The following is a 25,241-nucleotide window of genomic DNA, read 5'->3' on the forward strand; positions in this document are numbered from 1 at the left end:
TCAAAGTGTTTCTATAAGATTTGAAAGGGCTTTGATATACCTTTCTAAACGTTACTACACTTTGGGCATCAACTAATTATTATCCTTCAAACGCGCTAATTGAACCAAATTATCCCATAGCTGATCAAGAGAATTAAACACTATGCTGAAACAGTGCACATCGCTTGGAATAAGTCTAGACGACTAATCCCGCAATAAACATCAACTTGTTAGGGACTAAAAGGCAGAAGGTGACCACTTTCAAACTTTCAGCAAGCCCCAGATCTCAAACTCTCATGTGTCTACCCACCCACCAACTTGCTTGTCAAATGTCAATGCATCCAGGACTCTATTTCCGAGCAAACAAACATAAAAAAAGATACATTGAGTTGTTCTGATAACCTCATAATCACTTTAATCATTACAAAACCAAACTATCTCATCTCATCTCATCATTATAATTTTTCCGAATTCTTACACAAAATATAATAAATAATTCAACTTTTTCAAATCTCAAAATAAAAATAATATTAAATAAATTATATTATAACAATATTTTATTTAACAAACATCTCATCTCATATTATCTGAACTGCATAACCAAACAAAGTCTAACTGCCTTTATTTGCTCGTTAGTGTGGAGGTGATAGGCGGTGCTCATGTCCTTCTGCACCCCCTGAAGAGTAAAAAACTATTGCCAAAACTTGCCAGTGAAAGAAGTGTCTCTGTTTGTTAATTTAGAGTTAGGTAGGCCATGATATTTGAAGACATTCTTTTAAGAATAGCTCAACCACTGACTTGGCTGTGTAGGGATGCCTTAAGGTGTGAAATGACTAAGTAAGAAAATGGCCCTCTCAAAAAAATTTATAATCTCCATATTCTTCGCAAAATTTTATAAAATTCTAATAAACATAGAAATGTCTCTCCAATTTTTTCCAATAGTCCTAGAACTTTGTATAATTTCTATATATTATTTATTTTCAAGGATATGGTCTCACCAAAATTAAATCAAAATTAAGTTTAAGAAAAATAATAAATTTATTAATATGGATCACAAAGTATTTTGTTATACAATATTAGTCTTCTTAATATGGAATCAAAAGTGAAAATATAAAAAAAATCTTTTAAGGTTGGTGATCTATATGGAAAATAGTTGAGAGATTTTATCCTTTAGACTACATTGAGTAAGAAAAATTTTATTTAAGGTCTCAATTTTATAGTATTATATGCTTAATGTGACACGAAAATATCTAGAATTTACATGAAACTTAATAAACTAGCTTACATACTAGAATGAAAGATGATAATCTAAAAGATGACTTGATAGTTTCTATGAAGTAAATAAATTCTCAATATTTCATTAAAAAAATAATAATAGATGAATATTATTTCATGAAACATTGTTGTAAAAAATCTTAAACATATATTAAGACATTTTATTTTTAGAATTTTATTTCTACGTGTATATTGCAAATTATTGAGATCTAATTTTATATATAGTTATGTTTTTTCTGATTTTTTAATCTCAATGTGTCACACACTAGAAAATTTGCCCTCCTCAAAAAAATTGCTCGTTTCGCCACTGACCACCACCCATAAATAGTTAAATTCGTGAGTGTGAAGCTCTTCAATGAAGTCCATAAAGATGTGAGTCCAAGATTGGCGAGACACAAGTAGGGGTTGCAATAATCCACTAGGCAAAGTATTGTCCACCTTCACTCTTTGGCACATGTCACAACTCCTAATGAGCCATTTCACATATTTCTTAAGGCTTAGCCTGTAACACTCCCTTCTCACTTTATGTATAGTCTTACCATAACCTGAGTGTCCCCCTCCCCCCCAATGGGCTACTATGCATTAATTTCAACAGTTTGGTTTGCAACATTTTTCTTAAGCATTTCTGCTAAAGGGTTGCAATACCCCCATACCATTTTATAAACCTTCTATAATTGTTAGTCAGCCCTAGAAATCCTCTCTCAAAGCCTTCAAGGTATTGGGTAAGGGCCACTTTTTATACCCAACAGCTTCTTTGGGCCAGCCCTCACTTCTTGAGCTGAAATTAGATGGCCAAGATATGCCACCTCAGTGAATCCAAACCTGCACTTTGTCTGTTTTGCTAAAGTTGGTGTCGCCTCAATGTCTCCAAGGTCACTCTTAGGTGCTCCGTGTATTCTTGCTCACTTTTATTGTAAACCAAGATATCATAAAAAAATATAAGGGTAAACTTTATTAGATATGGTTTAAGCACCTCATTCATGAGGCTTTGGAATGTGGAAGGGGCATTGGTTAGCCTAAAGAGCATTACCAGAAATTCATAAGGCCCTCCATGTGTCCTAAAGGCTATTTTTGGGACATCTTCTAGTTTCACATGGATCTAATGGTAACAAGACCTTATATCTAATTTGAAAAACATCACAACACCATTGAATTCATCCATCAACTCTTCAACAATTGGTATAGAAAACTTGTCTTTGATGGTGACTTGGTGGAGACCCCTATAATCCACACAAAGTCTCCATGTACCATCAACATTTCTCACTAGGAGCACAGGAGAAGAATAGGGGCTTTGACTAGGCTGGATGACCCCTATTTTAGGAGTTCTTTTACTATTTTTTCTATCTCATCTTTTTGGAAATAGGAGCAACGATAGGGTCTAATGGAGATAGGTTTAGCTCTAGGAATTAAGTTGATTGCATGATCCTTAGATTTGGAAGGTTGCAAGTCTTTAGACTCCGAAACACATCATTGTAGGATTCCAACAAACATTGTATTGCTGCTGATTGCCCCTTGTTCTGTTAACTCAATGCTCCCTTTCCCTTCTAGCACTTGAAGAATTACCTTTTTTTTCAAACTCATTGCACTAGTTTAAAGACCATTCCTCAATCATTTGGGCTACTACCAACCCCTTTAGTTCCACTGGTTACCCTAGATAGGAAAATTTCATAGTTAACTCTTTAAAATTCCAAACTACAGATCTTAGCTCCCTGACCCACTATATGCTCATGACCATGTCACAACCTGCCAACATTAGGACATAAACATCTAGTAAAAAAAGGATTTTTTGTATTTTCACCTTTACTCCTTTAATCTTCCCTTCACTGAGCAGTAATTCTCCACTAGCTACCATCAATTTAACCCTTTCCTCCAAGTTTACATGTAGTCCATTTTTGTTGACCATTGCTGGATATAGGAATTTGTGTGTGGATCTTGTGTCAATAAGGACTATAACCCAAGTAGAGACTATGATTCCCTTAACCTTCATGGTTTCAGGATTATGTGATATTGTTAGAGCATGTAAAGAAATTCTTGGGCTTTCCTTAACAATGCTCAACTCAGCTAACTCTCATTCTCTTTTCCTTTTAGATGGTGCTAACTCCTGCATAGGTTCAGGTTCTGTCTCAAACATTACTTCCTCCAACAGGTATAACTTGGGGTTTTGACATTTGTAGCCTAGATTCCATTTAGCATCACAATGGTAACATAACTCATTTCCCCTCATCTCTTTCATTTGATTTTGGTTGATTTTTTGGACAGTAAGTGGGGATTTTGTTGGCTGGGATTTTTCAGTATCTTTGGTTCCAATGAATAGGGTAGGGTTGGTTTGTGGTGCCTTTTGGAAAGTTTTAGGTTTTCTTCTTAAATCTTGGCTAGGCTATAGGCACTGGTCAAATTGGAGGGATTGAACATCCTTATAGGGAGTCTTATCTGATGTTTTAGTCCACTTAAGAAAAGTAACTTAGTTTATAGAAATTCGAGAGACCCTTCAGTCTGTTGGACAAAGCCTCAAACCTAGCTTTGTAGTCTTCTAGTGAACCAGTTTGTCTCAATTTGGTTAGGGATTCCATGGGTTCCTCATAGGCATTTGGGCCAAATTTGACCACAAGTGCCTTAACAAATGCATCACAGCTAGTGAATTGTTCAAACTCTTCCAAATCTTGGAACCAAACAACTATTGGGTTTGCTCCTTTGGAGTCCCACACCGGTGGGTGAAAAGTAAGGAGCAGGCCTTAAGGCCTATAAATAGGGTATTTGGTCTCTTAGTTAATTACATCAAATCATAAGCTTATTTAATAACTTGTGACTCTAGTAAAATTCCTCTATTAGTCTTTTCTTATAAAATGGAAAGAGGTGAGAGTTAAAATTTTGCTAGTGGGGAAGCTTTGTGGATGTTATTTGGGGTGAGGAGAAAAATTGTGTGATTGTATTAATTTTTCACATAGTGTATGTTCTTCTCTGGGTCTGGTGGTTTTTTCTCCTGTTTTTGGGAGTTTCCACGTAAATTCTTGTGTTGTTATTATTTCTCTGTTTTTCTTCATATTCCACCAAAGGGTGAATCCTAGGGGGTGAATTTGGGAGGTCCAAATTCCTAAAAAGTGGTATTAGAGCCACTAGGTTCTTTTTGGTGGGTGGAGCTTTGGTGTGGTAGTGTGGATACATACAGTCTAAGGAGATTCTGTCTAGGAGATTGGTATTTAAGTGATTCAGTGTGACCCTCCAATTTTTCCTGGAAACCTTGAAGTTCTGTCTAGGAAAGAATAATATTTCCTGGGAACTTACTTAGTGAGTACCATTCATTTCTACGGTAAAATTCATCGAGGCAAAGTCAGGAAATAAGGCTTCAAATTCTATTAGATATGAGGTGGAGAAATTTGATGGGAGAATCAATTTTGACTTGTAGCAAGTTCAAGTTAATGATATTTTGATTCAATCAGGATTACACAAGGCGTTGAAGGACAGATCAACCCCTGAAGTTAGCAGTGATACTAGCATGACTGATGAAACAAAGAGCAAATCTGTAATGAGCGATGAAGATTGAGAGGATCTGGATTTGAGAACAGCAAGTGCGATACATCTGTGCTTGGCCAAGAATGTTCTTGCAAATGTACATGGAATATCTATGGCAAAAAAACTCTGGGAAAAGTTCGAAGAGTTGTATCAGACAAAGGGCGTCTCAAATCGGGTGTACTTGAAGGAGCAGTTTTATACACTGCAGATGAGTGAAGATACGACTATTTCAGATCATTTAAGTGTTCTCAATGGCATTGTCTCTGAGCTAGAAAGTAATGGAGTTAAAATTGATCATGAGGATCAAGCCTTGAGGCTCATTTGGTCTATTCCATATTTCTATGAGCATATGAAGCCTATCTTGATACATGAGAAGGAGAAAATAATTTTTTCAGAGGTTACCAGTAAACTCTTTTCTGATGAGAGAAAACTAGGTGGTGGAAGAAATGGTCCACCTGGAAACTTAGCATTGGTAATAGCTGGTAATGAAAAGAAGAAGAACTCCATGAAGATGAAAGTAGTCTACTCGGGGTGTGGACAATCTGGGTACATCAAGAAAATTTGTCCAAGAGCAGGAGCAAGTTTGGCAAGTGGCTCCAAGTCAGTAAATGGAGATACTGGTAATGAAACTAACGTTGTGTCACTCTTCATGGAAGACGATATTTGTTAAAGGGACATGTACATCCTTATGGCATGTCACTAATTCCTAAAGTTACCATGATAGAGGATGTGTTAATGTTAGCGGGTCCACAAGTTTGCACACAGACATTGGTTTGGCATTAATGGAGGGTGTGTGGTGAAAATTTATGTCGATGGCTGATGAACTTCTAGGAAAGCCAAACGTTGAAGTTGCATCATAATTTTTCAGTAAGGTTATTTTCGACATGGGCTGAAATTGAAATGCTTGGAATTGGTTTATTCTGAGTGGGTATGCTTTTATGGTGGAGCATGATAGCAGAAGCTATAAAGATCTTCATTGCGGTAGAGCGTGGTTGTGGGATCAGCCAAAGTTGCAAGGTGGAGATTGTTGGGTTTGCTCCTTTGGAGTCCCACACCGGTGGGTGAAAAGTAAGGAGCAGGCCTCAAGGCCTATAAATAGGGTACTTGGCCTCTTAGTTAATTACACCAAATCATAAGCTTATTTAGTAACTTGTGACTCTAGTAAAATTCCTCTATTAGCCTTTTCTTGTAAAAGGGAAATAGGTGAGAGTTAAAGTTTTGCTAGTGGGGAAGCTTTATGGGTGTCATTTGGGGTGAGGAAAAAAATTGTGTGATTGTATTAATTTTTCATATAGTTTATTTTCTTCTTTGGGTCTGGTGGTTTTATATCCTGTTTTTGGGAGTTTCCACGTAAATTCTTGTGTTGTTATTATTTTTCTATTTTTCTTCATATTTCATCGAAAGGTGGATCCTAGGGGGTGAATTTGAGAGGTCCAAATTCCTAACAACAAGTGTTTCTCCTTCCATATGAAAGAATGCTAGTCTAATACGATGCTGGTGTAAAGTATTATAAAAAGTAAAGAAATAGTATACCTTATACACCACCCTATGAGATCCTCTGCTTGAAACACAGGAAAGTCTAATTTGACAGATCTAGTATGAACCTCACCTCCTTGGGAGTTGCTTCCTTCTTCATGGTTTTGAATCCTTGAAAAAGACTTTGCATGGTTGTGATTTTGATTTTTCTTTTGTAGCTCTAAAGTTAAAGATGATAGTTGTTGCATCACTGCTTCATTTTGCCTCTTAAGGGCAAGATCTTGGTTTATTTTGATATTGAGTATCCATTTTTTTCTTCAAGGCATTCAAGCCATCTTGTAGCTGGGTCAAACGAGTACCTTCTGCCATGGTGATAGTATTCCATGCATAGAGACCAGTGTCTCTCTGAAATCAAATATAACAAACCACTTTGTAATATAAATATTTTGAATGTAATAACCTTATTTCGAAGGTGAGAGACCTCTGGAAGAAGACAAGGAAGAAAAATGAGAATTTTCTATCACTTTCTGGATAAAAATTCTACAAAGCACTACTGCTCAATACATATAGCTGGCAATGAGTAACGGATTCTTCCTAACATGGGCTTGGGCCGATTGCCGTGTAAACCTAACAAAACATAACATAAAGACTAATGAGTAACCCTTTTCCCCTACTGCAGTGTTCTGAAGTGTCATCAAACAATTTAAGAAGTAACACGCACATCCAACTCCAAGCAGCTTAGAAAGAGATTGCAAGTAGCATTATAACACTAACATGAAGATAGCTTTATCACTGATAAGAAGACGCGTCATCCATCTTAAGCCCTCTGGTAATGGCAGAACCATAACTCTAACTTTCAAAATGGAGGTCTAAAATTAATAAAAAAGAGAACGAATTCAATAGTCTTATTAAAAATGGGGAAAGAACACAACAATAGCTCAGGAAAAATAAAAGGAAACAAAGCGGAATATATGCCATGTAAATTGAGTTCGGCTTCTCCCCAAATATAATTGGCACAGGATTATTGACTTGAAATCAACTATAAAAAGATAAAAGTCTGTTTAATCACATCAGCGATATTTCACCGATGTAACACTTTGAACGTCGGCGATAAATACATGCCCTGTTCTATAGATCCACAGCTCAAAACAGATGTTCAGATCTTGCAGACAACTTTTAATTTTACACAAAAAACCTATTCGACAGAACTAAAATTATCCAGAACAACATCGTAATTAAAGAAACCAATGAACCCATCATGTTTGATTCAATACTATCACGATGCTAAATGGCTCTTAATTCAACCAGAGCATAGCGATCTCAGGAGTGGCCCTCGAGCTCCCAAGGTTTGGGCTGCTATTACCACTACTATCAGACAATGAAGCAAATGTTTTCTGAAGAACCCCAGATGGCGATGAGACCATAGTAGCATGCGACCTAGTCGAATCACCCCTTGAATCACCATTTCCAGGGGTTGGAGATGACACATTCGATGCAGCTGCGGCAGCGATGGCAACCATGCTCGGCCTTAGAACCTCAGCTAAAGGCCCACCCGGTGTGGGAGCAGCTACCGACGAAGCAGGGGTATACCATCTTGATATATCAGATTTGCTACCACTTTCATTGTTTCTGTTCCTTCCAATTAAGCCCGATCCCATTTGGAGTTGACCCATTTCATCATCAATGGAGTTACTGCCACCCATTGATAGAGTGAGTAAAGAGGGCGAGAACCCATTTGATGAGACAGAGCACAAGGTGCTTGAGTTGGCTATGTTCTCCTCTGTTACTGCATTAGACCACGCATCAATGAAACCCCTTGTGGTTCCCGTGTGAGGCTCTTGTGTAGAAATCATATCTGAATTGAGGAATAAAGGACAGTCTTTGCTCTGTGTATCTTCACAGGTGCTGAAATACACGTACGAGTTCAGATTCAAGGGCTCCTCGGGATAGTTTTGTTTGAAGATAGAGGCATTGGGGTGACAGTGAGAGAACGTCTCAGAGGCGAATTCCATTTTATTTTGCATCAGATGGTGCCATTGTTGGTCAGTTGTAGCCATGGGAACGGGTTCTCCTTTTACAACCCAGTCCAAGCTCCTTCAAAAATGCAAACACAACCACATCAGGCACCCAAGAATACCCACTAATTTACAATAATATTTTTCTTGAATTCTCACTTTGGCCCCTGAGAATGCAGTTGGAAATTACAGGACAACCAAAGACCACCCGTTTGTTTAAATTTCTTGGCTCCTATAAACTCAAGATCAAGCAAGCAAGCTCCTTTCACAATAAATAATCACCAAAAGCTTAAAAATTTCCCCTTTTCTTCGGAAAACATTACCGATCAACCAACCGGCGTCGAAAAAGGGCAGAAACTATAAGACGCCGAAAGAGAAATATAATACCAACCTCGGATCATTGTGTGAAGTAAGCGAGACGTCAGTCGGCCGGTGGAATGGGGAACCAGCCGTAGGTCCAAGAAACTGAGATGAAACACTATTGTTGTTGACTGTGGGTCTAGGAATAGGAATGTTAACAAATGTAGGAAGAGCACTATAATCTTCACGGCGGGTCCTCTTGCTGCTGCTGCTGCTGTTGTTTGCTTGAATTTCCACAGGCTTTCTTGAACGGGGACGGCCTCTATGCAAGTGGCGCTCACAGTATTTGTGGTTGGGGGCCACATCTCTAGAGCACCTCCATTTCTTCCCATCTGTCCTTTTGCACCTCCCCGGCTCTGGATCCGAACTGTTTGACAATCTGAGGTTCAAACCACTACTTCCCACTGCCCACCAGAACATAAAAACACAAACCAGAGATCGTTAAATCGGAAGAATTGGTCAAGAAACAACACAAGGTGTAACCCGGCCACAAGAACTAGTGGGGAAAGATACTATCCCATCATGAAAAGAATGTCGGTGCATCACAAAAGACACAAAAATTAACACGATCAATTATGTAAGACAACTGCACTCTTGAAGGAAGGTAGGCATGAACTTTGTGCTTGTATGTGTTCGTGGGAGAAAGAAAGAGATGGAAAAAATCAAAGCGCGCACACATGAAATACAAAATAACCCACCACGGTAAATCTAAGACTGAACAAGGGACAGAAAAAGGGCAAAGTCTATTTTGTCTGTGTGTCTTGGGAGAGAGAGACAGGGACAGAGTTAAAAACCATATCAGATCAGTAAAGGAGAAGAATGGAGCAGCCCATCATGAAAGTAACGAGAGATTGAAGGGGGGAAAAAAGTCAAAAAGAGAAGGGCCGTTACAGTGAGCGTGGGAAGCAGCTGGGTCTGAGGGAGTTCTGCTAACGGTAATAAGGAGTTCAGGAGGAACAGGAACGGAGGCCATCATATACTTGTAGATCATAGCTTGTCTTTCAAGCTCCTTCCACTGTGCATTTGTAAAAGGAAACCCCAGAGATGCTGCCATCCTGCCTGCTGCTACACACACGACCAAAAACACACGCACATCCTCAATGCCTTCAGTCAAAACCACCTTACTTTTTTCTCTTTTCAATTTATATCAACAGCCAGGGAGGTATAAGTTTCACTTTTGCAATGACTCGAAACAAAAATAAACCCAAACCTGGGAATTTGGAGACGGTGTGAGGAGTAGAATAGGTAGAAATGTCAGAAGGCTGCACAGCTCTTACAACTGCACCACTACCTGGAACAGCAGCACCAGAAACAGCAGCAGCAACAACAACATCGTATGCACCACTAGTTATAGTGCTGTTGCTACATCTGGGACCATCGCCATCACCAACCTGAGTCTCGCATGATGGACATGGACGGTGGTGATTTTCATGATGAACCATAATCGCCTTGTCACTAACCGGTTCAATGCTTTCCAGCTTCACACCTAACTTTGGAACATCACCACTGTTTTCTTTTGCTTCCTCGTCTAAAACGTCGAAGCTGTCCATACTTATAATAATGAAACCACTTTCCCCAAATAGAAAACCAGGTTTCCCATCCAAAAGAACATCTACTCACCCCACCAGAGTCACCCAGACGAACATTTTTATATATGGATATAATTTTTTATTTTCTACACAGGCTTTAACTTCTATGACCCATCTCTTATCCCTTTCTCACTCTAAGAAATCTGCCTCCAGCTGGGTATGATTTTTTTTTTTTTTTTGAGTAGTGGTCTTGTGTGGGGGTTGATGTGAGATTTATGACCGAGTTATGGGTTGCCGCCATTCTCGGCCTTGCTTCCATGCTTCCAACATTCGCACCATACTAGCTAGCAGACAAACTAGTAAAAAGGGGTCCCTATTCTCCCCCTCTCTCTATCTCTCTCTCTCTCTCATCATTATTGCGATATCCATCTATCGTTTTCTGAATGTAAAGCCAAATCCCACACTAATCCTCCATTGGGAAATGATCATAGCGTTAGGGCACCCCCGTACCGTTTCTGTTTCATAGCATTAGCCATCTCCTTTACTATCTACAACTTCTCTTATGGTTCTCTGAACCAAGCATCCGAGTTGTAGAATTATAACATGTTAAAACGAGTCAACTTATAATTGCTTAAAATGATTAATTAATTAATTACTGTCACATGGATTGAACCGACATACGCTATTTAAATTAAAAAAAATATTATAAAAAACTTTACACTATACATTTTTATTTAATTTATATATAATTTATCTTTTTATTTAAATATTAAGATAAAAGAACAAAAATAAGATATTAGATAGAAATAGTCAAAAAATTAATAATAAATTTATAAATTGATGTACTTTTATAAAATTTATTAGATTTATTTTATAATAAAAATAATTTTTTTAGATATTTCTATACATAATTTTTCATAAATTAATAGGCTAATAAGAAAAAGAAAAAAAAAAAGGTTATTTATCTGAGCACTTGGGTGCAAGACCTGGAATTAGGGAAAATAAGTGCCTCCAAAACGGTGACACTTTTTATTTTTTGTCGTTACGAGCACCGTTTAAACTTTAGTGCCTCGGGAGAAGCGCTGAGAGTGGGCCCACTTGGCCGTAGACGTGATGCGTTAACTAATCGTCTCGAGGATGGCTCTCCCTTTTATTATATCTATCATGTATGTATAAAAATCTTGCATACAATTTGCAATCTTAAGCCACTCTCTATTTCAGCGCGTCGGATACTACAGCACAATCTAACCGTCCGTTCCGGAAACAACTTAGGTTTCCTCATCGGATCGGCGAGTATAGAAGTGAAGCACCTCAATACAGAGGGTGTGAGAGAGACGGGTTTGGATGCGTGGGAAATCAGGATGAGATGTGGACAAGACGTGAGGTGGGTGCGACAAAGAGATGATAATTCTGGGTATCTTATAATATTTTTATAATAATATATGATATTATTATTATTATTATTTTTAAATCAGGATGTTGGAGTTGTTTGGGTGCAAAAAGCGAGACATTTTTTTTAAGATTGATGGCCGCTTGGATCTCATTGGGTGGGTTTGATACTTTGATTAGTTATTTAACTTTGGCACGGCACCTTCCGAATACACAACTTTTTCAACAAATCTATGATCTGATATTCTCATACCGCCTCATTTATTTTTAGGCTGCTGAGCTGATTTTAATTTAATTAAATTCTTTATAAATAATGATAAATTGAATAGTAAAAAGAGTTGAAACTATTTAAATTGTATTTAAAATGTATTTAAATGTTAAAATAAATTTAATATTTTTTATGAAGAATTTAAAAAGATTGTAGATTTTACGTATAAAGATATTTTAAATTAAAAAAAAAATTATAGATCCTATGTGTAAGAAGATTTTGAGTTAGGATGAGTTTAGTAATTTGAGAATTGAGTGTTTGGATGTTAGATTCAGCTTAAAATTAAACTGAACTCAGCTGAGTTTGGAAACCAAACGCAACCTTACAGATGAGATAAGTTGAGTTTAAAATTAAAAATTAAATAAATTATTGTTAAAATATATCTTTTTAATATTATTTTTATTTTAAAATTTAAAAAAATTAAATTATTTATTTTATTTTATTAGAAATTTAAAAAAATTATAATAATTATATAAGATACGATGAGATGAGTGAAAAGAATTGTAAAAACAAACGAGACCTTACTAAAAATAGATCGCAATGTTGTTCCATTAACTAGTTGAAATTGATTCGTGTGAAGTTCGTTAATGTCAAATATCATACAATAGGTCGAAATATTAGAAAAAGTCATTCTCGACCTACGATTGTGACTTGGGTATAGTTTAGTGTCGTCTAAAGCTCACGGTGGTAGTCCTGAGCGGTGGTACGGTACTCGTACGTACATTCATAGTAGTTAATAGAAAATAAATATGAGAAATATAAATAGAAATGGAAACGCGCTGATATACGTAGTTCGGCACAGGACCTACGTCTACGGGTCTTTTGGAGGGTAAATCTACTATAATATAAATATTTTACAGTCTCTCATGGTATCTCATTTCTCTCTATAAAATGGAGGTTTGTGACCTCTTTTACTAGAGAAGATACTATCTTGGGAATTCTCGCCGCAAGGTTGAAAATGATCTCTATCTTCCTGTAATCGTTGCATAGAAGTCTAGAAGTTCCTTTTCCTCATATCTCAAATATCCTTTTACTGTGGCCTTGTCAGTGATAGGTGAGGAAGTCAGCTTTATTTCACTCCTCCTATGCGTGTCTGGCTTGCTTTTCTCTCATTCATCTTTTTTCTCTTCCCATCTGACATTTGCTTTTCTTTATACACTTTTTGTCTCTTCTCACTTGCCTCCTAATGGTGGCCCATTGATGGGCTAGTCCTGGTATATCTGGGCTTACTATTTTACCTCGTTCAGATACTCGCGATTCTTAAAGTCTATTTGCTCAACAATAAGATCTTGAGAATTTTCAAGTCAACTTCAATAGAGATAGTTTGTAGAAAACTGTAGAAACTAAATTCCGAGAGCAGGTCCCTTATTTTCTCTTTGTTTGTGTTAAGCGATGAAGATTTCTAAGCACGGAGCTCAGCTTGGAGATTAAGGTAGGAGATGTACTCGACCACGCTAGGTGCGAGCGCGTAGCTCAGCTTGGGTGGGAGATGTACTCGATTGCACTAGGTGCAAGTGTGGAGCTCGGCTTGGAAAGCTTGGCAGGAGATATATTCTACCGTGCTAGGTGCTAGTGTGAAGCTCGATTTAGAGTTTACTTGACCGCGCTAGGTGCTAGCGAAAACCTCGGTTTAGAGAGCTAGGTAGGATATGTATTCGACTGCGCTAGGTGTGAGCGCAGAGCTCTACTTGGAAAGTTAGGTGGGAGATGTGCTGGACCGTGCTAGTTGCAAGCGTTGAGCTCAGCTTTTAGTTTGTTTGTATAGACTTGGCTTTGAGCACGAGGGCCGGGTAGTCAAGGGACTATCATCGCCCATTGTTTGCAGTGAGTCAAAGGACTCGGATTTATATGCTAGGTCGGGCAATCAAGGGACTGTCACCACCCATAGTTCACGACGAGTCAAGAGACTCGGCTATGTACGAGAGGGTCGGGAAGTCAAGGGATTGTCACCGTCCACAGTTCGCAACGAGTCAAGGGATCCGACTTTGTATGTAAGGGTCGGGCAGTCAAGGAACCTAGCTTAGTGAGCAAAGGTTGGGTAGTCAAGGGACTGTCATTGCCCAAAGTTTGCAGCGAGTCAAGGGACTCAGCTTTGCTGAACTTGTGGGCGAGGGTCGAAGTAGTCAAGGGACTATCATCGTCATTGTTTATCATTAGCAAATAGTGTATATTCATCCCATCGTTTTTGTTTTCGATGGCTTGAGTGGATTTTCATCCCTTGATGTGAATTGTTATTGGTGTTTCCATTTTGGTATTGATGCTAGAGTTTATTTGTAGTAACCTGCACTAAGTGATCAGGGAGCCCATCGACACCCTGAATCCATCTTAAGCAGTTGTTGAATTGGTCAACTAGTTTTCGAAGGTAACTTGCGCGAGGCGGTGTGGAGCTTGGAGGCTCGTTCCTAGAAGTAACTTGCTAACGGTGGTTGTGGTACGAGTGTAAGCACTTGGCATTTACTAGAGAAGAAGTTATGTTGGTGTTGTTGTCAAGGTGCAAGTGCAAGGGCACTCAACTTTTGTTTGTGTGAGGGTCGGGTAGTTAAGCGACTATCGCCGCACGTTCCAAGGCAAGTCTAGTGACTCAGCTTTCTATGTGCGAGGGTCAGTCAAGGGATTGCCAATGCCCGTTGGTTCATGGCAAGTCCAGTGACTTGGCTTTTGTTTGCGCTTTGTTCGCAATAAATCCAGTGACTCGACTTTTGTTTGGAGGAGATGCTTGACCGCTCTAAAAGGCCAAATTGGTTAGCGTAGATAATCCAAATCACAAGAGTGAGATTTGTAAACTTGAATCGTTTTGCTAGAGTATGTCAAAGGCTTGAGGTGCGCGGTGAGGCATGTGGGCAGTCATGCTTTGGCAATGATCAAGATTTGGGGTGCCTGTGATACCAAGCCATCTATTCTGATGAAGACAGATTAAGGTTTTTGAGCGGTGCCAAAGTGGGGCTATGTAGCCGATGTCCTACGCTACACAAACAATTTTCAGTGAAATATGCTCCCTGAGCGTGCAGCCACTTGGGACTTTCGTGGAACCTCGAGGAGTTTTGTGAAAAGAAACTCTAGAAACTAAATTTGTTAGTAAAAATAAAATTCAAATAGGGAGTTTTGAGAAAGATAAACCGGAGCAATTTAACCGTTGTTTCCAATTTTTGCTCATCTGAGATCCTCCACTGCTGGTTGTTATTGTTGTTGTTGTTGTTGTTTTTTTTTTTTTTTTTTTTTTTTTTTTTTTTTTTTTTTTTTTTTTTTTTTTAATCCTCTATACTTTATTTGTATGAGTTGAAACTCTTGATGACCGATGAACTGTCTGAAGAGTGCGAATCATTTTTGGAAATCCTTGATTCCTTGGAGCACCAAGCAATTGGATCAGAAGATATTTTGCAGTTTTGACCACATGGGCAATGCGACCCAATCCGTCATATGTTCTCATAGGAAGGTTCAAGCTTGTACTCCACACAATTAAGAGTCAGAACAATTTCAATTTTTCGCAATTCAGAAACATTCATTGCTTTCCATACGGTCGAAGAATTTCCATTTGAGATCTGGATGCACTCTAGATCAATGGTGATCTTAGTTGGACCTGAGAGAGACCAAAGGGGGGGAGAGAGAGAGAGAGTGTGTGTGTGTGTGTGTGTGTGTGTTTCATCGTGTTAGGCCGAGACTTCCCCGTCGCGTGCTTGCTGCCCGCCACCAAGGTAGCAAGATGCTATCAGAGGTTAAGTCGGCGAGATATCCCTGGCCATGAGAAAGAGAGTGTTGGTTGCGAGTTGGACTTGGTCTGGTTGGATGAGGTGGGCAAGGAAACTTGCCCACCGTGTACGTGGGTGGCTAAATAGCTTTGGGCAGGCAAGGAAGCTTGCTAGCCATGTGTGATGTCTGCATGTAGGTGGCAGAACTTCCCTGAGCAAGCAAAAAAGCTTGCCAGCTATGTACCATATGTAGGAAGCTCATCACAAGTCTGAGGAACTAAATGGTCGGGATACCCAATGTGACTGTAAAGTTTAAACAAAGGATTGGATGAAAATGATTTCTAAGCTTGTATTCAGCTGTGCATCGTACACTTAAAATAATACAAGTTGTATAACAATCTGCACAAGTTGTGGGATTTCAAAAACTGAAGTTTAAATAATTTCAAAAAAATACAGTTCAAATATTTGAATGTTTCAAAGTTGCCTAGATCACGTTGCTCCTCTGTTTTTGCAAGATATTCGGCTATTAGTATCCATTGTTGCTTGAGCACTATCAACGAAAGCTTCAAACACGAAAGATTCAAAAGTTCCAATACTCCTCCTCAACCGAAAGGGCAGCTCCTGCACATGAAGGTTGCTCCTTAATAGATGAAAACGAGCAGTAGCCAATGGTTTTGTAAGTAGATCTGCTATCTGGTCTCGTGTAGATAAAAAAAACACTTTTAGCTTATTCTGTAGAACTTGATCATGAACATAGTGAAAATCAATTTCAATTTCAATATGTTTTGTGCGTGCATGGAAAACGGGATTTGAAGACAAATATGTTGCTCCAATATTGTCACAGCATATTGTCGAGCACTTAGGCACTTAGGCAATGGAAAAAATATAGTTGATAATAATGACTGAAGCCATTGAATTTCTGCTACCGTGTTGGATAATGACTTGTACTCCGACTCAATACTACTTCGAGCCACCGTTTACTGCTGTTTGCTGCTCCAAGAAATGAGGTTTTTTCCATGAAACGCAAATAAGCCCCAACACTAAGACGATCATCGTTATCCCCTGCCCAATCAGCATCGCTATAACCATGAAGAGAGTGATCTTGACTTGTAATCCGCAATCCAAATGAGATGGTTTCTTTGAGGTAGCAAATGATCCTTTTTACGGCTTGCCAATGTGGAACTCGAGGCTGATGCATATACTTTCTCACATGATGGACACTAAAAGCTATGTCCGGCCTTGTGAAACCGAGATAGTGGAGAGCACTAACTGTGCTCCTGTATAAATGCGGATCTTTGAATGCACAACCGTCATATTTGGAAAGATTGCAAGTTGTAGACATTGGTGTTGCACATGGTTTACTCTTACCAAGCTTTACTTTGCATAAAAGATCAACTATGTATTTTCATTGGGTGAGAATAAGATCATCACCATCTTGAATGGTTTCGACCCCAAAAAAAAATGATAAGATGCCGAGATCCTTAACTGGAAAATGAAGGGATAGTTGAGTAATAAGTCTAGTAATAAGACTTGAATCCGAACCAGTAACGATAATATTGTCAACATATATCAAAACAAGTAAGTGCTTCTCACCATCCCGAAGAGTGTACAACGAGGTATCAGCCTTTGATCCCTGAAAACCATAAGATTTTCGATGCTTCCATTCGCACGACATTTAATTCGGTATACCCATTGATTGCCAACAAGATTATAAGAGCTTTTTGCAAGAACAAGATCCCATGTACCATTTGAGAGTAAGGCATTGAACTCTGTATTCATTGCTTCCTTCCAGACAGTAGCCTTTGAAGCCTTCGTGAAGCAAGTGGGCTCGGTTATGGAGTTAGACTCAGCGAGAAGTGCTTTCGACAGAGGATACCATATCATTCCTACGAAGGGAGTTTTTGGTTTCAATGAATTTGTTTGGGATCTAGTGAGCATGTGCCGTGGTGGAGAGGGAGGTGTTGTATGTATGGGAGGGTCGATAGGTGGCTGGTATAGAACATCTTGTGAGTCCGAAGTAGTATACGAAGTTGGAGCTAGTACGTCACTTGATTGATCTCGGTTTGTGCTGAAAGGAGTATGTGGGTGAGGATCACAATCTTGTGGTGCGGTGTCACGATCGCATAGAATTTCAGTTGCAGAAAATGAAAGTGTATGTGGTTGTGTGGATCGTAAAGTGATGGGTAAGGAGGTGGTATGTTGAGCAATGGATGGTGTTGTGTGACAAGGATGATAAGGAAAATAGGATTCATCGAATATAACATGATGTGACACAAAAAATTTTCCTGTGGATAAATCTAGACATCTGTAGCCTTGATGTGAGAGACTATAGCCAATAAAAATACATGTTTTGGAGCGGACGTCAATTTTATGTTTATTAAGAGGTCGTAAATTAGGCCAACATGCACATCCAAAAGTACGCATGAAAGTATAATCAGGTTTTCTATTGTAAGCTTTTTCGAAAGGAGATTGATGTTGTAAAATTTTTGTGGGCAGCCGATTAATTATATAAGTTGCTGTCTGAAAGGCATCTTCCCAATAAGGTTTAGGTAGATTGGAATGAGTTAGCAAAGCGAAACCCATTTCAACTATCTGACGATGACGTCTTTCGACCGAGCCCATTTGTTCATACGTATAAGGACATACTAGGTGATGTTGAATGCCACAAGCTTTAAAGTAATTGTGCAAACGTCTATATTCACCACCCCAATCGGTTTGGATGGTTTTAATTTTTTTGTCAAAATGGCGTTCAACATATGTTTGGAATTGCAAAAAAAATGTTTTCAACATCGGATTTATTTTTTAGTGGAAAAAGTCAAATAAATTTAGTGTGATCATCCAAAAAACAAACATAATATCGAGATCTATGAGTGGAAATGACAGAACTGGGCCCCCATACATCAGAATAAATCAGCTCTAATGGTTGACTTGCATGATGAACAGAGGCCGAAAAAGGTAAATTATGGCTCTTAGCTAACTCACAATCAGAACAAATAGATTGTCTATTATTCAAACCAACAGGAAGATTATTGGATTTTAAAATGTGATTAACAGTACGAAAAGAAGCATGTCCTAAACGACGATGCCAACTGGAAAATGAAACTCGAACACCAATGAAAGCAGAAGGGATAGCTTGATGAAGAGGCTTGGAGAAGCAGTATAGTCCATCTGTACTATGGCCTTTATGCAGGATGTTCCCCGAGTAATCCTTTATCAGAAAAAAAGTGTTATGGAACTCAAAATAAACAGAGTTATCCTGAGTAAATTTTTGGACATATATAAGATTTTTGGTAATTTTGAGAACAACAAGAATTTGATCTAGAACAAAAGATTTAGATTGTGAAGGTAAAATAGTAGTGCCAGTGTGAGTTATATGCAAACCTGAACCATCACCAACTTGGATTTGATCAGTACCCACATACTCTTCACCACGAATGTTGAGATTGTTGAGATTGTTAGTCAAGTGATGAGTTGCTCCTGCATTAGCATGCCATTCTTGATCACCAAATGTCTGGGTCTGAGTAGTGGAGAGATTGGCTTGAGCATTTTGGCGAGGAGGGGGGGTTAAAAAATTTCGATCAAACCTTTTGTAGCATCGCGAGGCTGTATGGCCAGGCATCTCACATAATTGGCACCAGAGATTGTTGGGATTACGAGAAGAGAAATTTCCACGAGTTGAACTTCAAAAAGAAGTATTGCCATGCCCCCTACCTCGTTGATTTTCACGTCCCCGATAAAAGGAAAGGTTTTGCTGCTCAGTGGCAACATAAGCTGAAGGGGAAGTGGAAGAAAAGAACTGAGAGTGATACTGAATCCGTGCTTCACATGTAAGTAACATTGAGAAGACCTCCTCGAGAGTGAGGGAAGTAGAATGAGCACCAATAGTGGTGACTAGGGAATCATATTTGGGGCTTAATCCTGCAAGAAGATAGGTGATGATATCATCACAATTCAAGGGCTGACCAGCAAAGGCAAGGTCATCGGTGAGCTTTTTAATGTGCATAAAATAGTCAGTAGCTGTATGAGTGGTCTTTCGAGCAGAGGATAGTTGAGAGCGCACATGGATCGCTTGAGCCCGAGACTGGGAAGCAAAAGCCGATGTGAGAGCCATCCAAAGCTCATGGGAGGTGGTACAATGGGCGACTTACGCTAGCACTTCGTCAGTGAGTGAAGAAGTGAGACAGCTGAGGATTAAATTATCCTGAGTTTCCCAGATGTGAAACAAGGGGTTGGCAGAAGTGGTGCCATCGGTAGCAATGAGCTGTTTGGGTGGAGGTGTGAGGGTTCCATCAACGTAGGCATAAACTTTTTGGCCCTTTAGATAAGGAAGCATAGTCGTCTTCCTTGTAAGAAAATTCTGTCGATTGAGCTTGGAAATATTTAAAGAGAGGGAGGGGTTGAACAGAGGAAGTTGGGTGGCAGGCATTGTGAAAGAGGAGTGTGAGTGACGTTGTTCAATTGGCTCTTATACCATGTAAATTTTAAACAAAGGATTGAATGAAAAGGATTTCTAAGCTTGTATTCATCTGTGCATCGTACACTTTAAATAGTACAAGTTGTATAACAATCCGCACAAGTTGTAGGATTTCAAAAACGGAAGTTTAAATGATTTCAAAAAAATACAGTTCAAATATTTGAATGTTTCAAAGTTACCCAGATCAAGTTGCTCCTATGTTTTTGCAAGATATTCGACTAATAGTATTCGTTGTTGCTTGAGCACTATCAGTGGAAGGTTCAAACACAGAAGATTCAAAAGTTCCAATAGTGACCAACGAGAGGTGGTGGCCGAGTGAGCTCAATCCAAGCAAGTATGATGTGGCCGAAGAGAGGTGGTGATTGGGCGAGCCCTGTCTAAGCAAGTTCGATGTAGCTGAGGAGAGGTGATGCCTGGGTGGGCTCAGGCCAAGCAAGAGGTTGCCTCCCTGTGTGCATGGTGGGACGATTGCTCGCGTGTATGGCTGAGCAAGAGGCGATCGAGGAACACTTCACTGGCGACAAAATACGCCGACAGGTTAGACAATGACCGTCGTCGACTTCATCCACCCGTGGTTGTCACGAGTGGTATGGAATCGACACATGAGGTCGAGGCTTCTGGTGGCTGGGTAGTTTCTCGATCAGCGGGCTGCTAGGGTCCTGTGGCCCTCCACCCTCTGCCATGAGGGCGGTAGGCCATAGAAAATGCCAACGAACTTGGTGGTGGTTGCCAGCGCTTGCACTTGGCTCACAACTAGCCACCGTGAGCCTCTTGGGTGCACGACAACATGCAACTACTGTTTTTCCATGCATGGCATATATGACCCCCCGTTGTTAGAGATAGCCTTGGGAGAACGAAAATTGCTGGTGGTCCACGTGGTAGTCGCCGGTCATGCTCACTAGGTTCACGTTGACCCTGTGAGCCCCTTAGGTGCACAACAACATGCACGCATTTTTATACTGTGCATGGCATGCACAGTGCCATGCATAGTTGGGACGTGATTCATCTATACTGTGCACTTTAAGTGCAGTGTAGGCCTGGCGTGTACCCATTATGTACTCAACATGGCATGCGCAGCGCACAATGCACTTAAAATGCATAATGCATACCCGAGTACTAGGTTCTCGCCTCTTCTATTTTTCCAGCCACAGTATTAGTAAAATTAAATGATGAAAAGTTAAGAACACTTACTCTATTCATACTGAATGGCGGGATGGGTGAGAAAGACGGTTAGTAAGACACTTCGTGAACAAGGAATCGTCTTTCTCATAGTGTTGGGAAGAATGATGTGCATTCAGCTTTTTGGGTGTCGCACATGCACGTCCCTTAAACACACTTCCCCTCCTTTGCTGCACTTGTCCACCCTCGAGGAGGAATATGTTTCTCACTCTGTATGAGCTGCATATGAATTACAGCTCCCCTTTTGCTTTTTAGGGCAATGGGGAAGCCTCATACTCTGCAGCTCTAGAGATGTGAGGCTAGCTCAACTGGTATCTTGGGATACTCACTGCTTACCTCCGCTCCTCAAGCTAATTGCCAATATTCCAAAGCCAATTCCTGATTGCCAATTCCTTCATCGATTGTGGCTTAACTTAAACTGAACCATAACCTTTAAGCTACAATCAACAAAAGCAAGAAACTGAAAGCTTGTTTGCTTAACATGTTGATTTTCAAAGCACCTCGCATACCTTTTGAGGAGGTGAAGTAGAGAGGAAGGTAGCCCTCATAGGGGGAGGGTATCATAGGAACACCCATATAAGCGAACACCCTATAAGCAAACCCTCTGCTCAAGCAATCGATCAAAGACAACATCAAATACTGCAATCAATAATGAAAGGAAGATGCATGAGGGGAAATTTATCTACTCATTCGTAGATTATTTTGCATACCAGAAAATCATCATTCTCCCACTTCTGGTATAGAAAATAAGTTAATCCCACAGATAGCACTAAATGTTAATGTCAAAAATTGCACAATAGGCCAGAATGGGAGAAAAAGTCATTCTCGACCCATGGTTGTGACTCAGGCGTCATTCGGTGTCATCTGAAGCCCACGGTGGTGGTCTTGGGGCAGTGTTACGGTCCCCATACGTACATCTATAGCAATAAATAGAAAAAATACAGAAAATGTAACTAAAAATGGACATACAAATTTACGTAGTTTGGCACAAGTCCTACGTCCACAGGTCGTTTGGAAGACAAATTCACTTCAATATGAACATTTTATAATCTCTTATGGTCTCTCATTTCTCTTTGTACAATGGAGTCTGAGACATCTTTTACTGGAGAAGATAATATCTCGAGAGCTTTCGTTGAGAGGTTGAAAATGATTTCCGTCTTCTTGTAATTGTTGCTCAAAAGTTTGGAAGTCTCATTTCCTCATCTCTAATCCCTTTTTATTGTGTCCTTGTTAGTGGTAGGTGAGAAACTCAGTTTTATGTCACTAATCTCTTGCGTGTTTGACTCATTTTCCTTCACTTCCTTCTTTTTCTCTCTTTTCTCTTCCTATCTGACATTTGGTATTCTTTGTCTCCTCCTTGTCTCTTCGCACTTGTCTCTTGATGGTGGCCCTTTAATAGGTTGGACCTACTACTCTTTACCCCTTATATGATGTCTTTTTCATGAGTATTGGAGTTGTTTGGGTCCAAAAAGCTAGACATGTTTTAAAGATGTGGTGGCCGCTTGGATCTCATTGGGTGGTTTTGATTAATTATTACAACTTTGGCATGGCACCATCGGAATTCAACTTTTTCAACAATTCTATGATCTGATGAGAGTTTACTTACTGAAAGAAGATCACAATGTGGTTTCATGAACTAAGTTGAAATTGGTTCGAACGAAGTTAGTGCAATAGTGCCCGCGCTCACCTGGCAAACAAAAGTGGCCGGAGCACACCGCCTTTTTTTACTTCACAATCATGCTAATTTTCATAAAACCCACTCTATTCTTTCTTTTTCCCTATAACCATAATCGATTGGAAGTTGAGCATTTTCTACAAGCGATGCTGTATCTTCATTTTATTTAGCTTTCTAATTTCGACTAAAAATACTGTCAATTTTTGGATTGCATGTTCATGGAGTTTGATTTTATCTCCCCTATTGATTTGATTCGGTATAACAGGTGATATCATATGATATATATATATATATAATATCTAATATGATTATGCTTTTTATCAATCTAGCTATTTTTTTTAATAAGATATCTTTACTTGTCATATTTGATATGGAGACTCATTAAGACTGTTCATCCGAATATAAATTTTGGTATTTTGAATATATTTAGATTAGGACCAGGTGTGTCAAGTGGCCTGGATTAACCAGGACGGTATTCGAATGAGCTCGGATTTTTGAAAGGAAAATTATTTATACACAACATTTTTCACATTACTTTACACAATTATGTATTAAATTAAGAGTATTTTTGTAAAACATCTTATAAAAGTAACATTATTTTATAAAAATATCCTTATTTTATAATATTGTTATATATATATATATATATATATATTTAGATTGAGTGGATCATTTATGGGATTATAAGTGAGATCCAAATTGGCAGAAAGTTTTGTGAGTATCTAAATTGATCGTAATCAATTACTTCTATAGTGGATGATTTGAAGGTGGTGGTTGAGTAAGCGGAGTAGTTTCTTTTTTTAATAGTTCTTTAAAAGTTAATTTTCCGTTGTGACCCAAATCTTGTGTTCATTATTTTTATTCGTTCTCTTAGATTTTAAATTGATATGGTTTTAAATTGATATATGTGATTGCCTATATATATTGTTTTTTTTAACTTTTCTAATCAAGCAATTATTTCATTATCATAAGGAAATCAAGATACATGAGGAGGGGTGTGGTTCCTCAAAAACACAGTATAAAAATGAAAAATAGATTGAATTTTAAGATCAAAACCTTGGTCCCCACCCATTATATGTAAAGAGGGCATCGTATTAAATGATAATTTTTTTTACAATCTGTATAGTTGTGCGAATTGTGTTGCCATCATTGGAGGCTGTGAATGTTGGTGGTGCACTGCATTATGTTATATTGAGATGTTCATAGAAGAGACTAGTGTCCATTGCCTCAAGATCTTCGGTCAAAAAAAGCAGAAACATAGTAGGATGATTGGCATCAATTGGCCCTGACTGTTGCTAGCTGAGTTTATTCACTCCCACATATGATTGTGCGTGGAGCCCACACACCGATAATAGTGAGATGGGGTCACTCAGAACTAAATGATCTTACAGTCGTGAAACTACTAATACGACACGTGTAGCTATCGGATGCATTTCGATGCAGTGTCGCATGGTGGCCACGTGTGGGACAAGCCGTGCATGTGGATCATGCATCGATATTTTCATTTTTTAGTGGTTCTACTTTGTATCATCAGATTGACCGTTGGGGAGTTACGTGGTGGGGCACATGTAGACAATCGATGGTCGGAATGTAGTAGATCGAACCTAAACCAAACCAATGGAAAAGAAAAGTTGAAAAAATATTAAAAAAAAAGACTATAAATAAATGGGAACCAGAAACGAAACGAAAAGAAGGATGGGAGCTGCTTCATCTTTCTCTCCAATGGAGCAGTAGAACGGAGAGAGAAGAGACTTTTTTTTAGAAGGGCGACTTTCTTTCTGGAGAAAGGGAAGTGGACTTTTTGCCTATATATTGGTTTAATTTGTCAATTAATTTTCCAAGGTGCACGAATTCTCGGCGGTGTTACATGTAACAATACTCTATGATTATAATAATCGCAATGCACAGAAAAAGGACAACAGCATGCGTCTAAGGACAACAGTGTTGGGCGATGCTACGGCCGGTGGTTATACGGCCGGGCTGTTGTGGTCTGTATGTACGCTGGGTGCTCGCTCCACCAGAGCTCGAAATGACGATGCTTGCGGTGGGCGTGTCGTCTGAGGTCTCATCAGAGCTTGTGGTCTTGTAGTTGTTATTGTAGTTTTTTTACAGTAGTTTGTTAGTTTTAGTTATAATAAAATAGGAATAGGCTTTGGATTTGATGTCCATAGCAGTGTCCCGTACTCTTCTTCCCTGGGAGGATAGAGAGGACCTTCAAGTTCTGTTTTTACAGAGCGCTTTCTCGGGTTCGAGAAAGTTTGATTAGAAGTTAAGACAATGTCTACCGCAAATGTATTTGTGTGTGGGGAAGCTACAGATCTGTTGAGTTAGTTGGCTTATTACTGGATTTTCTGTGTATTGGAATTTCTTGTATCGATAAGTCACATTTGTAACTTCGATTTCTTAATGAGATGAGTATGCTCCAT

General features: G+C 39.1%; 1 protein-coding gene across 2 annotated transcripts; it reads right to left on the minus strand.

Moving 5' to 3' along the window:
* Positions 1 to 7,284: 7,284 nt before the first annotated feature.
* On the minus strand, positions 7,285 to 10,429 carry LOC109007541 (growth-regulating factor 7-like). Of its 2 annotated transcripts, none has more exons than XM_018987237.2 (4): positions 9,826 to 10,429; positions 9,507 to 9,680; positions 8,647 to 9,019; positions 7,285 to 8,334 (listed from the first exon to the last, which is right to left on the minus strand). In XM_018987237.2, exons 1-4 carry the CDS (start codon positions 10,163 to 10,165, stop codon positions 7,536 to 7,538), a joined length of 1,686 nt encoding a protein of 561 aa, XP_018842782.1. In that variant the 5' UTR covers positions 10,166 to 10,429; the 3' UTR covers positions 7,285 to 7,535. The 2 variants fall into 2 exon arrangements, with proteins under 2 accessions (XP_018842782.1, XP_018842784.1); XM_018987239.2 differs by having other exon boundaries at positions 9,507 to 9,677; positions 9,826 to 10,389.
* Positions 10,430 to 25,241: the final 14,812 nt, after the last annotated feature.

Source organism: Juglans regia, chromosome 16 (assembly GCF_001411555.2).
Source record: "Juglans regia cultivar Chandler chromosome 16, Walnut 2.0, whole genome shotgun sequence".
Classification (NCBI taxonomy): Eukaryota; Viridiplantae; Streptophyta; class Magnoliopsida; order Fagales; family Juglandaceae; genus Juglans; species Juglans regia.